The sequence below is a fragment of the Chlamydotis macqueenii genome, chromosome 4 (assembly GCF_036417535.1).
Source record: "Chlamydotis macqueenii isolate bChlMac1 chromosome 4, bChlMac1.mat, whole genome shotgun sequence".
Taxonomy (NCBI): Eukaryota; Metazoa; Chordata; class Aves; order Otidiformes; family Otididae; genus Chlamydotis; species Chlamydotis macqueenii.
The window spans coordinates 30,433,798-30,449,235 of NC_141559.1; the positions used below are offsets into that span (position 1 = coordinate 30,433,798).

Here is a 15,438-nt window from a genome sequence, read left to right on the forward strand (position 1 = left end):
CTAGATTGACATTTAATTCCAGGTAGCTGAACAAACACATTTTCCTGATACAGGCTAAGAGATAGAGGTCTTGTGCTGTCCGAAGATGAGTTTCAGAGGAGCTGGTTTTGGTGGCAGACACCCCATCTTCTTTTCTGTCTGTGCACTCGCCTGTCTCAGATTTTGCCTTTTGGTAGTGCTGAAGCAGTTCCTTGTGGGGTCAGCTGTAAATCAGATCTTGGCAGTAATCTGGATGAAAAAATAACTCTTTGGAGTTTGGTTCAATTCAATGATCTGTTTTCCAGCACAGCCACAGGTTATGGCTTCGAAATATGAAATATTTGGCTTTTAAATTGTTCCCATATTACTTGTTTCCAATATGACACAAGTATTTGTGCAGCCTCGCTATGAGTTGGCATAGGGAACTGGTCTGACTTCAGAACAAAAAGTAAAATAAAAATAACTTCTTTGCAAGGTTTTTTTTTAAGTCAGGCCAGCTGTCTGATGTGATTTTGAACATGGCCTCATGTCCATTTGCAGCAGGAACCAGCAGCAGGGAGAAGTATCCCCAGTCACTACTGGGACAGAATGCACGGTTCTCCAAAACCCTGTCCTCCATGGCATAGGAGAGAGAGTGCCAGTCCGTGGCAGAAATACTGAGCCGGTGGTAAGGAGAGAACTTCTCAAGTCCATTTTACCACCAATGCAAAGATACTACAGAAGTGTACAAAAAAGCCAGAGTGCACCGCTGTCCAGTATGATGAACTGATCCAACATTTGGAGGCTCATTCAATGCCCTCTCTACTTGCCACATTTCTGTGGTGCTGTGCATGGATCCAAGCATGGTTCAGCTCCACATTGTGGTTATTGTTACTATCTATTTGGTGCTACAGGGATAATGGTAAGGTGAAGACAAATTAGCTAAAGTTAGAAAGTTAATGCTTATAAACCAGAGGTACATTAAATCTCAGCAGGAGCACATTCATCCATTAGTGTAAGGCAACTCAGCTTACATGCTGTAATTTCACAGATTTATTTAATTTTCCATAACTTTCTTTAGTTCTTCACTGGGATAGTTTACCTGACATAAATTATCTAAAGAAGGGACTTGTTTTGCTTTTTGTTCTGTGGACATGACCTTCCACAGTGAGGCCTTGGATGCTTGCTAGGTTCACATGCTCTATCACAACATAAATAATAAATCCACTATGAAACCTTTAACTGCTTAATGTTGGAATGAAGTGAAGATATGTCCCAGTCCTTTTTAAGGGCTTCACTTTCCAAGGAGCAGAAATGCTGTTTTCTCTCTTTAGAAAGATCTCTTGCATTTATGCAGAATGGCAATCAAATGTAATTTAAACAACCAGCTATTAATGCTACTAATTATTTTTCTTCTCCTTCTCTCTCCCCAGATCTCCGGAAAACTTTTGAGCAGGAGCCCTTGGGGAAAGAAGTGTCCCTGGAGCAAGAGGTCCTGCTCCAGTGCCGTCCCCCCGAAGGTGTCCCAGTAGCCGAGGTGAGCAGCAACAGCAGTGTCCTGGCGTTTGGGCGTCCTAACCGAGGCCTGATCGGTGGCTAATGGTGCAGTGAGTTAGGGCATGGCATGATAAATGAGTGGTACTGGAGAGCTGACTGACTGCTGCTTGTAGACAAGAGTGATCAGGAACTGATTAATGGCTTTGGATATGGTGCCTTGCTGGGCAGAGCTGCAGGCAGTTCGATTTCTGGTTTTGCTTCACTTTCAAAAATTACAGTTTTATCTGACATCCAAAGGACAGGTGGCTGGTGGAGCATATTAATACCAGCCTACTGTCTTTCCTTTTCATTTTAAAGAAAAAAAAAACATTTCAGTTATTCTGAGAGGCAGCTTTCAAGCATAGTATAAAAACATTTTAATTTTTAGTTTGCCAGATTATATTTCCCTCACATGTTTATGCACGTGCTTGTGTGTGCACCAGTGGGTCAGCTAGCCACACGAGGACGTACCATGGTCCAATACGGGCTCCCAGGTGAAGCAGTGTGAGCTGGGGACAAGTAGGGGATGTGTCTGCCTAATAATCCATCTTCGGGGGCTTATCTGGTTTTCCTGCTGGCGTTTGAGTAAACCCAGAGCAGGTAGCTTGCCCTCCAACTGGCAGAAGCGAGCGTACCCTTCAGCAAAATCTGTGCTCACTGACAGTGGCGGGTGTCCCTGTGAACAGGAGCTTGCCTAAGTGCAGTGGTGGCTCCAGATTCAGCCTCATTGCTCATGGTGGGGGGTCTCTGAGTCACAGAGGGGACTCTGAAATCTTAAATCCGCTGCAGCTGTTGAGGGAAAAATTAATCGTTAATGATGGTAATTCCCCTATCTGAATTCTCCTTGGTTTTCCTCTGCCATGCACAGAAGAAACTGTTGCCAATTTGCATTAGGATAAGTTAGACTGTCATGGCTAAGTAGCAAAGTGGTTGTCACTCAGCACTGATGACTGATCTCTCAAGAGACAAAGCTTAAAGTGTTACCTCTCCATCTAGCCCAAGTTTAGATTTAATCAGAATTGCAGAAATGTGTCCACAAACATCAGAAGGAACAATTAGCATAGAAGTTTCTTCCCGTTTTCTTTTTCTGTAGGCTGTTTTCTTTCCCCGTTAAGATCCCCAAAACTGTAAAGAGCATTTAGGTCTGCCGAGCCAGTTTGCTGACAACTGTAATATTAATCAGTTTGCTTTCCTCAGGAATTTAGCAGCAATTTTTAAATTTTCCTTTCTGGTGCTTCTTTGCATCAAATCAACTTGCCGTTGTGCCATGACAAGAGTGTGTGCAATGGGATATGCTGTTCTGGAGGTGCAGAGTAGTACTGGGGAACTTCATTAGTTTGCTAGAAACCGAGATTGACGATGGCGGGTGGTTTGTTTGGATGTAGTGTTACAAGCACCTCTGAAGTTTCGGCAGCAAGTCTGGTTATTCCCTCAGAAAGGTTTGTAATGCCTGGTTGGGTGGCTGGGACCCAAACAGCGTGATTTAGCATTATGTGTGGAAGTGATCTCTGAAAAGATCCTCTGTGAGCTGCTCTTGTAATAATTGCACTTTTTCCTGCCTTTTGGTATCCTGGCTCACTCTGTCAATAGCTGAGATTCATGACTGTACATTAACTGGCTCTGAATCTTATTTGTACCGTGGTTGGGGCAGACACCAATTAACACTTGGCAGGCTCAGAAATAGTATACTCCACGTCTGACATTCAAAAGAACTGTTCTCAATGTTGGTTTTTTTTTTTTTCCTCTTCTGACTTTTGAAGTCAGAGGGAGATCAAACACCCAGATTGGACAGCCGCCTAATACAGCCTCTTTGTAGATTCTTTCCAACACTATTAAAAGAACAAAGACCTGAACACTAATGAATATGAATACCTTTATGTGACACTTTATTACAGCCACTTGCTGAAGCTGGTAAGATAAATTTAAAAAAATGGAAAGATGAAAGGTAACTTGGTGGGTTGAAGGATTACATGATTATTTTAATTTAGAGATGAACACATTCTTTGTTTAAGACTTCGTTTATTTGTTCAGAGATGTTTCTGATATGATGGTCCAGGTAACTAAGTAAGAAAGGACTCGGGAGAAGGCAGGCAGCAGGCTGAGGCTGTTTTCTGTCGTGTTGAAAGACGGCTTTGATTTCAGGTAGAGTAGGGTAATGCCTGTGCTGCGGCTGTGAGCAGCATTTCCAAGTGCTTTGGTGAGCATGTACTTCAGGCTCTTCCCACTCTGGGCACTGTGTTTTGGGTTTTTTTTCCACCTACTGACTTCTGAAGTGGTCAGTGGATTTAACACCAAAACAGAGGAAGAAAAGCTTACGCTGTGAAACTGCATAAAATACACATTCAGTGTAATGTAATGCTGGAATTCAGAGTCCCAGCGTCTTCCTTTTGCTTTTTCTCTCTGATTCTTTTCTCCTACTTCATTCTGTTTTCTGCCTGGTGTTTCAAAGTGCTGTGAAAAACCACGCTTAGGGATACATTCTGTCCTCTTGTCAGTAGCTTGGGAATTTAGTCTTATAATTCCCAGCATATTTAATTGCAATTAACTGTGTCAAGCTGTTACGGATCAATGCTAGAGCAGAAAAGCTGAACCACGTAGCAGCATACAGCTGCTCCAGAGGGCAAGAAGGACAAAGACAGAGATGGGCAGCAAAGCTTTTAAGGCAGCAGTTACCAGTCCCTCAGATCTGCTAGGAGATGGTGAGCATTACAGTAGGCTGAGGACATGACCACTAGGAAAAAAAAACCCAAGATCCAAATAGAAAAAGGTGTGTTAAAATACACCAACCTCTTAGCCTGAGGTCAAATCAAAGTATGTCCTGCTTGTTTGCTTGGGACAAAGTAAGGAATCAAGGGTTTGCTTGGTCTCTGGGAAAATCAGTTCAGCTTCTCTGTGGCCATATTCCCCTGCCCACCAGTCCCAACCAGCATCGGTGCCAGCTGCACCATGGCATGCCTCCCCACTCCTAGTTTTGTAGTCAATATCAAACCAAACCTATGCACAGGTTCTGAAATACCTGGGTAAATGTGGGGTTTTTTTTCCTATATGTGGCCCAGGCAAGCAGCAGAAGGAGCAGCACAGGCAATGTTACACGTAGCTGAGGGATGAAGGGGCAAATTAATATATTCCTGGTGTGGAAAAAAAAAAAAAAAAAAAGGAATGGACATTAAAACAAACAACACCCTGCTCTAGCTCCATGCCTCCCTGCTTTCTGCTTTTCCTCAATGGGGAGAGGAGTAGGATAAGGCAGTGAGATAAGCAGCCTGACCCGCCGGTGTCAGCGGGAGCTGCCAGTGCTCAGCAGAAATCAGGGAGTTGCAGCTCCTCCGTGTCAACAGAAACATCCATTTCAATTCCACTCCTTTCTCTGTGTGCTTTTTTTCAAACCTAACCTGAGAAGGCAGGAAGGATCCCTTTCTGCGATGCTCCAGCAGTAATGGCAGAGTTATTAGCAATTAACCCCTTAGCTTGTTTAATTTGTTTTTCTGAAAGATGCCAGCATCATATTGCACATGATAAAATATTGTTAGAGTCACCAAGTCACATCAAATTAGCTCATTACGATAGGTTATAGATCAAAACATCAATGAGATGTAGGATTGGTTAATGTGCCATAAGCTGCCAGACGAACTTTTGCATTGAAATGTGTGATTTGTGGCACCTTTAACAGAGGGATAATTGCTTCTTTAATTATAATTGAGGTGTTTAACAGAGTAGTTTAATGGGAGAACAGGGTGCAACGAACAGTTTGGTGACCCGCTTTGGGTTTGAAACTAGATGTGATATGTATCCACATTCTTGGCTTTAATTAGGAACTAAGGCAAGGGGAAGAGCATCCCTGAGTCAAGAGGCAGAAGAGAGTGTTTTGCCGAGTCAAGATGACTGTCGCGCAGACTTTATTCAGCTGCTCTAGCACGGGAAAAAGCTGGTGGAAGCTGGGGACTTCTCCAAATAGGCAGCATCGGTGGCTGCTCCATCTAATTGATTATTAATACGACCGCTGTTTGCTTTGTTTCATGAGAGCCACTTATGTTTTGCAGCAGTCATCCCTTAATTGGGAGTTCACGTGTATGCATTTCCGTGGAGGTGTGTGTCGCTGAAGCAGTGTTTTATATTCCCAGCAGGAAAGTGAGCTCCAGGAGAGGGGAGCAGAGGAGTTTGTGGCCACAAATACTAATTAGCTGGGAAGTGACACTGTCCTTTGCAGTGCCTCGCAACATGCAGCAGAGCTGCCTTCAGGTGTCAACAGGAGGAGAAGCGGGGAGGGGGAGGCAGGTTTGTATGTAGAAGGAGCACAGCCCAAAATGAATGAGGACCGCTAATTTATTTTGCCATGGAGAGCCATTGGGGAAGGTCTGGCAATTCTCCGAAAGTATACAGCTCCCCATAATTGTCAGGGTCTGGTCCCATACGTTTCTGTTCCTTTTTCCATACTTTTTACACCTCAATCCACTGGTGGGTGGTCAGGGCACTCTTTTGAGAAGCACGAGAGGTAGATTACAACCTTCTGTTTGAGGACAGTCTTGTATTTGGGTCTTGTGCTTTCCTGGGAAATACACTGACTACTAGTTTATTAGGTGACCCTATTTTCACATTTCCTACCAGTTCATTTCCACAGTGCAGAAACGCATGCCAAGATGTGCAGCTCTTCTTGCGGGACCGAGGTTTTTGAGACTTGAATTTTCTATAGGATCTACCCCTATACTTTTCCTTTCTAGTGCAGTTCCATTGATGCCAATATAAGTGAGGACAGTGTGTACTGCTAAGTGAATCAAGTTGCTATATGATTGGATCTGACCACAGGCAAGGATGAATGGTCAGGTTTCTAGTTCCTCCATAAAATATAGCAAAGGGAAGTTTTCTACAAGAGCATTTGCATGAACGCTGCTAGCTTATCCTCTGTCTCCGAGATGCTGGTTTAGCTAACACAAGCTACCTCTCCTCTTCAGAAAGAGGAGCATTTTACATTACACATGTTTTTGGAAGATATGCAGTGTGGGACACAGCTTTTTAGCTGTGCATGTTTTTATGAGGCAGATGAGTGTACCTCCTAACTTTCCCCATAGAGAAGGTAGTATGTTATCTTGCAGATACTATTCTGTACACATGCAAGATTAGTAAGTCCATCCTACTTTGACCCCAACTGATTCTTGTTCCCTATAGCCAACAGCCCTCGTGGTGCCTAAAGCGCGAGAGTTACCTCGGACAGGGCTCTGTGGAGCCCCCAGTTCTTACCAGCATCCTCAGTCACCCAGTGATAGTATTTGCCTTGGTCAGTTCCTCTGGCAGTAACTTCTTCAGATGCAGTGCTCATCTTAGGCATGAAGAATTATGATGCTCCCATGTTCTAACAGAGGTACTTCCACAATGCGATCTGCAGAGCACACATCACCTGTCACTCAAGAGTTGTTTGATCAGATTTTTGCTTGGCAATTTCCATATGCTTCTAGAGCTGATGCTTTTCTTTCTCTAAAAACTGTAACCTGGACAAAATCTTGTATGCCTTTTAAAAATGGTAGGAGGACTTGTCTGTATGACAACAGGCACTATGCAGCTTTCAGGGAAAATGGGAAAGGGGCTGTCCTCAGGGACTGCAGCCAGGCCTCAACATCCTGTTCCCTTATTGAATTCAAGGATCCTGAAAAGCATATAGCTCTCTGCTGTGAAGAATGAGATTCATCTATCCATCCAAACAAAGAACTACAGACATCACACTGGTAACTCTCTTAAAGCTGTTTCCAAACAGACTCCTCCCAGTTGCTTCAGTGATTGGTGGGTCTGCATGCCCACGTGGTGCCAAAAGTGCCACCCAGCACACATGAGCCATGGGACCTCCAGACCTAGCACCTCTTTCAGGTGAGAAAGGAAGCCCAGCGACTCCTGGGGCCTGTATGGCAGCAACTGTGGTTTTTGATTAATAATGCCGTGATCTGTATTTGAGTTTGAGGCTCTATGAAATAAAGTTCTCCTGTCTGCTGCTACCAGTCCACCTCAGCTTTTGGAGTTCCTTCTGTGAGGCTCCACTTCCCTGTTGTGCATAAAGCAAAGCTGTAATAGAGCCAGAGACATCCAGCAGCTGTACGTAGATTTTAGTACACGCAGAAAGCTGGATATATGTGCAATTAAGGAACTGTTTCCACAGCAGGAGTAACAAATTCCCCTTATTGGCAGAAGAAGCACAGTAGCAACAACTGAACAAAATGTCATAGTGGTTTGCATTTGCTGTCTTGTTCTCAATATGTGTTTTGCAGTTTCTCATAGCTGTAATTTCAACCTCTTTCGAGACCACCTTTTTTTTTTTTTTTTTGTAACTTTAAATGAGTACAAACTATTTTCAGCAAGTAGTACATGGAGGACAGTAGCATCCTCAGCGGGCAGTTGCTGGGATGAAAATGTAGGTTTGCAACCAAATCCAAAAATCAAATAACATTCTTCAAAGAGGCACTCAAGTCTCAAGGTACCTGAAATAGCTGCTGGCTCAATAGCCCGTATGAAAACTGGTGAAGTCTTCACAGTCTCACTTGGGTGTCTTGTACTGTGTCCAAATCAGTAGTTAGCTCCACAAATGTTTTATTCTTACCAGCACGTATATGCGTGCCCTTACTACCAATGTGGTATGGGATGCCTGTCTGTTGTAACAGTTCAGGTGAAGCAGGGGAGCTGTGATTTCCCTGTGGCTGTTGGAGGCCATGCGAGCTCAGCAGGGACCGCAGCAAGGTGAGCGGTGCTGCCATGACCGGTCGGCATGACTGCAGAGAACACCAGCTGCAATGCCGGCATGGTTAGGGAACTAGATGGAAAGCAATCCTGCCGTGTTGGCCAGGCACAGGGAAGGCAGGAGTGCAATGGCTTCACCTCCCAGAATCCTAAATTGCCTTTTATCAACGCAGGTCTCTCACTGCTCCCAGCCATTTGCATCTTATTTCTTCTGAAGAGTTGCACCAGAGGGCTTTGCCTGTGCCTAAAGGGTGGAAGACTTGATGTTTTTGGCAGGTGCTCCCTGCTCAGATGATGACTCTAGGGCAGGCTGGTGTGGAGAAGGCAATGACAGACCAGCATCCAGGACTCGTACCCTGCTGACTTTCTTCTTGAGATTGTGAGAGGTCTAAGGAACAATGCCTACGATCAGGAGGGGAGGATCTAGATGAGCTCATATCCCTTTTCCGTTCTTGGGTTTCTTTTGGAGCAAATGTGCTTCTGCTCTACTGGTTTCTAAACCAGTCATGTGTATGCAACTGTGCCAAGAGATTTAAGCACCTGGTAATGCTAGTAACTTGGTATGGCTAAATTTGTGTCAGCAATTAGCTTCCGTAATAGGTTTTCCTGCGTCTGTAATCGCTTGTGTGATTTATGCTCCCTGTGTTCATTTAGTCTGCGCAGAAGCTGGGCCCGGCTTTGCAAGTCTCACTCTCTGGATGTGCTGCCTAGTTCCAGGCTGCTGCTGTGTCGTAGTTCAGCCCCGATCGGACCAGACTACGCAGTCTCTCTCTCACTCCCCCCACCTTCCGAGAGAACAGGGAGAGAAAATATAAGGAAAAACGGCTCAAGGTTTGAGATAAGGACAGGGAGAAATCCTTAAAGTTACCGTCACGGGCAAAACAGACTCGACTTGGGGAAAACTATTCATTTATTACTACAAACAGCAGGATAATGAGACAGAGAACAAGATAACCTCCCCCCACCCCTCCCTCTTCCCAAGCTTAACATTATCTCTACTACCTTCCCCCCCCCGGAGCGGCACAGGGGGGAAGAGGGAATGGGGGTTGCGGTCAGTTCATCATATGTTATTCTACGCCGCTGCTTCATGGTCGGGGGAAGAACTCCTCACATTCCTCCCCTGCTCCATTGTGGGGTCCCTCCCACGGGCCACAGTCCTTCGTGGAACTGCTCCGGCGTGGGTCATCTCTTCCACGGGTGCAGTCTCTCCAGAACGGCTGTCCCAGCGGGCCCTCCACGGGCCACAGCTGCCTTCAGGCATCCACCTCCCCCGGTATGGGGTCCTTCACGGGCTCCAAGTGGATCTCTGCTCCTCCGTGGACCTCCATGGGCTGCAGGGGGACAACCTGCTCCACCATGGTCGTCACCACAGGCTGCAGGGGAATCTTGGCCAGGAGCCGCATTACTCCTCCCCCTCCTTCTGAACTGACCTTGGCGTCTGCAGCCGTTCCTCACAACAGGCTGGTAGATGTCTCTCAGGATCTTTTTTTACATCTTATTCACTTCTCATCTCCTCTCCACTTCTTGCAGCCGGGCTGGACTGAGTCGGGCCCAGTCGGCTGCCTGGCGAGAGGCCAGAGGGTGAGGCCTGCAAGGCCCATGAGGCCTGCGCCTCCCCCTCTGCGCCTCTGCCCCTGCTCAGCTTCTTCACATCTTCTCTTCTCTCTCCTCTTTTTTTTCTGTTTTCCCCTTCTTAAATACGTTGTCGCAGAGGCGTTATCACAGGACATTCTGCTACCAATCGGCTCGGCCTTGGCCAGCAGTGGGTCCGCCCTAGGCCTGGCCAAGTCCCCTGAACAAAGGGGAGCGACTTCTAGCAGTTTCCTACAGAAGCTACCACCTTAGGCCCCCCCTTACTAACAAAACCACGACATGCTGGAAACATCCCGCAGCAGCGTGGGTCTGGCTGCAGCTCCGGCGTGCAGCCGGGGCAGCAATTGTGGGTTTCCTCTTCTTGCTGATGGTCTCGCTTTTCATGTGGGGTGGCATGTGGCAAGTTCCCTCTGTTAATTAGAACAAATGTGCCAATTATGTTAATGTATCTCCCGATACCAATCAGTGAATAATTAGAGACAACACATCTGTCTCTCGCTGGGGAGCGGGCTGACAGAAAAGACGCTGCAAGGTATGTTGCTCTGAATTACAGCCGCCTTGGATCGTGCGCTTCCTCAGCTGGTCGTGGGGACGGCTTAATCTCATGGCAGGCTTGCCGGTGAGTTAGCAGTGCTGGATGTGTAGATCCAGCACAGCTGGCAGGAGCCATGTGCCTCAGTGCACTCTGCAAATTACATCCAGAGCACTAAGGAGCTCCAACCAAAAAGTAGCTGACTTCGGGTGTGCTCTACCTTCTCAGCATCCACAGTTGCTGTTAGTCAGGATTTCATTCACTGCGCTCACACCTTTACACAGGAACCTTCACTTGCTAGTTAGTTTGCAAATATATAAGAGAAATACCTTTTTGAGTGGAAAACTAACAAAAATAAATGGGGATTTTGTGCCTGCTTTGTTTCAGGGGGCTGATATGTCATCTCCACAAGGGAACACTGACCCCATCCTTCATGGCAGTATTGTGGCCAATTAAATTATTTCTGTTATGATAAGGAAAAACTGATGCCTGGGCTTTTCTATGTATATGCACAGCCATCCGTACGTTTATTAATAACAGTGGGTGGGACGTGCATAATTTAATTGAATAAATAGAGCTAGGTACCTGTTCAAGAATCGTTGTGACTATAGCCAGTGAAGATACATCCTCAATAGTTAGGCAAAAGTGAACATCTGCTCTAGAAACTTCTTCTCCAGAGAGCTGAAAAATGGAGCAGTGAAGGCATGGTCGGTGTGGCCCTGAAGACAGGCATCTTGTGCACTTTGAAATGCCCATGGGTGTCCTGCGGCCCCTCTGTCCGCTCGCCCAGAGTGGTGCAAGTCTTTGGCACATAAATGTCCAGTGCCTCATCTGCCAGCATCTTGTGAGCATGATGGTTTCCCCAGGGCACCAGTCACCATTATTCAGGCGGTGGAATTAAATTTAGGGTAAGTTTCTGCATTGACTGAATTAACAGCCTACTTCAGCAAGGGGGCTGCACCTTGTGGAATGACATGGCATCAAAAGAGATCGTTGATTTTAACTTCTGTAATAACAGTTTGCATACTTGTCATTCATAAATCACACCGTCTCATTCCGCTTTGTTCTCTTCTCTTTTGTATTTGACACCTGATCTCCCCTTACTTAAATGATGGAACAACCCTGTTCCCATCTGTTCTGGTTACCTCCAGAAAATAAATCTAAGGTTTGGAGGTCCTGAAATCTGCAGTCACCTGCACCTGAAAAAATGAGGCTGTTAGTAACTGAAAATAAGTGCCAACAATTTACATGTTATAGTGTGCTTAATTAGTTACTGTTTCCACAAGGACTGAGGGAGAAAATGCAACTGCTGGAGGGGTGTGCTCTTTTTTGTGTTGCTCTGTTGATGGCGAAAACGTGTATGAAAAGAGACTCCTGCTTCTTGTCAAAATGTCCATCCATTCCTCCCTTCAGATTTGAAAACATTATAGTTTGCAACATGAACAGACTCGTGACATCATAAAAGTCGAGATGCCAGAGGAAGACTGATTTAGATATATTAAAGAGGTGTCTTGTAAAAGAGATAGGGTTTAGACAGGTACACACAGTACTGATGTGCTGGCAAAACAGATTTTTCAGGAAAAAAAAAAGGCATCCTGCTGTTCTCCAAACTTAATGTTTTATTGTTAGCAAATTTAGTGAGCCATTAGGTGAAAAGGATATTTCCTCCAAGAGATTTGATGAAGAGCCAGAGGCAGTATGCTGAATTATACAGAATATCTTTTTTGTCCGATATTGGCAACTCCTACTTTTGTATCATCTTCAGTTATTTTGCAGGGATGACAGGGAATTTAGTGCTCATTGCTTTAATTTTATCTAATCAGCTGAGACCCAGACTGAATATGCATGTGTGTGGTTTTGTGGAGAGAGAAAGTGTTGCAGAGTCCTGGAAAAAGAGAACTGCGTGCTTGAGCCTGGAGCATTGCATAGTGCCGAGGGTTGCTGGAGTATGTGCTTGGATGGGCGTACCAGAAACATTCTGAGCAGAGCCGTAGACCCTGTAGTAGTTCTGTCCTCACTGACATCCTGATGTCCTCAATGTGCAAAGCACAGGGAAAGTACGGATGGATTTGAAGGTCGTATGTACACAGCTGTGGCAGCACATCTAACATCTTCTAGAGTCGTTATACAAGTCTGTACTCCATCTCAGAAATAAATTATGGTTTTAAAAACCAAGAAAGACATTTCATTTGTGTGAGAGGCAGGAGTAAGTGGCAGCCTACCACTGGTGGAGAGGTAAGTTCCTGACTTATTTTACAATCTGGGATGCATGAAGAATTGGCTTGCGAGTGAGGACAGAGCTAAATATTGCCATTGACTGAACAAGAATCTTTCTGTCTTGATTATACCTGATACCTATTAGCATTCAAGAAAGGAAGAAGAACAATTTTAGTCATCCTGGCAAGGAAAAACAGGTTATTGACTAAGAGCTTGTATCTTCCGTGGTAAAACTTGAATGCTGTAGTGACAGAAACACAGCCTCCAAAGGTTTATAGAATCATAGAATCACAGAATAGTTTGGGTTGGAAGGGATCTTTAAAGGTCATCTGCAAGAAGCAGGGACATCTCCAACCAGATCAAGTTGCTCAGACCCCCGTCCAACCTGGCCTTGAATGTTTCCAGGGATGGGGCATCCACCACCTCTCTGGGCAACCTGTTCCAGTGTTTCACCATCCTCATTATAGAGATTTTTTTCCTTATATCAAGTCTGAATCTGCTTCCCTCTATTTTAAAACCATTACCCCATTACCCCTCATCCTATCACAACAGGCCCTGCTAAAGGGTTTCCTCCCATCTTTCTTATAAGCCCCCTTTTGGTACTGGAAGGCTGCTATAAGGTTTCCCTGGAGCCTTATGTCTTTTTTTCTTCCTTCTCTTTTCCTTGCAGCCACACATATGCGTTTCCACAGCCCTTTTTGCACCACCAGTTTTAAGCTGTACAGTATTGGTAGTTGTGAGGCTACCACATACTACAGTGATCTACTGTGGGAGAGGAGGGTTAAAATCAAGCCTTCCTTGGGGCAGTGTTTTATATTCGCTGAGGTGTACATCTTTGGAAACAGCTCACACCTGATGCACATCCACCCAAACTGGGGTAGTGCAGCTGGAGCTGCTTGAAGGTAAGGGTAAAGATGTGGAGCGGGCAGTGGGCAACTTGAATCCAAGCCCACGTTCAGCAGCTCTGGCCTTGCGGCATTGGACCGTCTCCGCCCAGGGATGAATTGAGCCCTCTGTGTTTAACGTTGGGGGAGGACATTGGTTGTCTCCCCACAGCTTGAGGTGGTCTGTATCGCTGTCTCAGGGAGGGAGCAGGTTCTCTGTTGGTTTTGGGGTATGTCAGTGCTGGGGCAGTTCCTCAAATGTCTTTGGAAACATGGGGTTTGTGAGAGCAGGTCTTGCCAGTTAGCACCTCACAGGTCCAGTGAGTTGATTGTGTTTATGTTTTTCTTCCTTTAATTAAATCCTGGGCACAAGCTGAAGTGGCCCAGTGACACGAAGGCCCAGCTTTGATCCGTGCGGGGCCCCAGTCCCATCCTTCAGAGCACGCTCAGTTCAAATCAAAACAAGCTACTAGATTTGCAGCCAAATTTTATCAGGGTGGCTCGCAGCAGGCCGCTGGGACATAATAGAGTGTTTCTCTAGGAAAGCAATAAAGAGAACATTGTCTAGATTAAAAATCACATATGAAAATATTTTTTCTGTATAACCGATGAAATTATGCTTTATTAAAATAAAATATAGCTTACATAAAGAAAATGGAAAAATAAGCACTGATGTAGTCTTTGTGGTTCCCTATTTCCTTGGTAACTGTCTCTATTTTGTTTAATCCTGATTGCAGCAAAACAATAACATGCATGTAAGTGTGAGTACACGTATACTTAAAAACATTGGCGGGTTTGTAGTTTGTTAGCGTGACCTACTCTGGTATAGACCCTCATTGTGTTAGACCTCAGGCAGGTACGTACAAGGTCGCTGCATTATTAACTGCCTAATTAGAAAAGATGTCCAAAACAATGGGCGAGATCTCTGCTGTTACAGAGTTTCTGGTGTTGTAAGGGAATTTTCTGTTTGTGGATATAATCCTAAGGTATCACCCCTTCCTTATCCCTTGCCTCAGACTCTGAAAACATAGATCGGCTATTTGTCTCTGTACAGTAGTGGGCAGCCTTTGAAAATGCACTGATAATTTCAGGGCAAGGCAAGACAGCTGCTGGGTGCGTGGGTGGGAGGAAAGCGGAGCTGAAGGAAAGGGTAGGCGCTAAGGGCGCTATCCAGCCTTTCTGCCGTGGTGTGTTATTTCAGATGGCAGCGTGCCTCAGGTGAGTCCTTCGTGATGTGCCTTGACTCCTTGCACTTTCTGGGATGAGCAATACCATCGCAGATACTATGCCTGTTGTGCTGTGACCTGGTGCTGACTCACTGCCTCCCCTCTGGCCCTTTGAAACCCTAAGGTGGAGTGGCTAAAGAACGAAGAGGTGATTGATCCTGTGGAAGATCGAAATTTTTACATCACCATCGATCACAACCTGATCATCAAGCAAGCCCGGCTTTCTGACACGGCCAATTACACCTGTGTCGCCAAAAACATTGTGGCCAAAAGGAAAAGCACCACAGCGACTGTGATTGTCTATGGTAAGTGATGCCTTGTCCTGCTGCCCATGGATGGACGTGTGCTCAAAGTGAGCAGCGGGACAGGAGGGGAATGCAAAATGCCTGTATGCAATTTTCATGTCATGTTCTTAGTGACGCTTTTCAGAAACCAGAGTGAAAACAAAAGGAGGTTTGCGCTCCCCGATACTGGTAAGAGTGTCAGAGCTCAGAAGAATCTTCCATCTTCTTATGTCTCTTTAAATAGAACTTATTTTTGGTGTCTGTTACCAACACATACTCTGATGTCAGGGACAGAGTAGCAGAGCACTCTGGGATTGCAGTTCATATGTACACAACCTAGCTTAAAAATAAACATCAGGGAAATGAGACACGTGGGATAACATTATTCTCTGTCTGCATCTGCAGCCCTGATCTAATATTGAGGTTGGCCGTGCTTTGGCTGGGGAGGGTCCGTATGAGATGTCCTCCTGGGGTCTCTCCAGCCTGTGTTG

At 45.4% G+C, this 15,438-nt stretch overlaps 1 protein-coding gene across 2 annotated transcripts in view; it reads left to right on the forward strand.

Annotated features, from left to right (window-relative positions):
- UNC5C (unc-5 netrin receptor C) overlaps window positions 1-15,438 on the forward strand; it is a 258,738-nt gene that overhangs the window by 197,182 nt on the left and 46,118 nt on the right. For both annotated transcript variants that reach the window (XM_086746145.1, XM_086746146.1), the window contains exons 4-5: window positions 1,392-1,495; window positions 14,788-14,968. In XM_086746145.1, coding sequence (XP_086602271.1) covers window positions 1,392-1,495; window positions 14,788-14,968 — 285 coding nt within the window. The remainder of the gene's footprint in view (window positions 1-1,391; window positions 1,496-14,787; window positions 14,969-15,438) is intronic.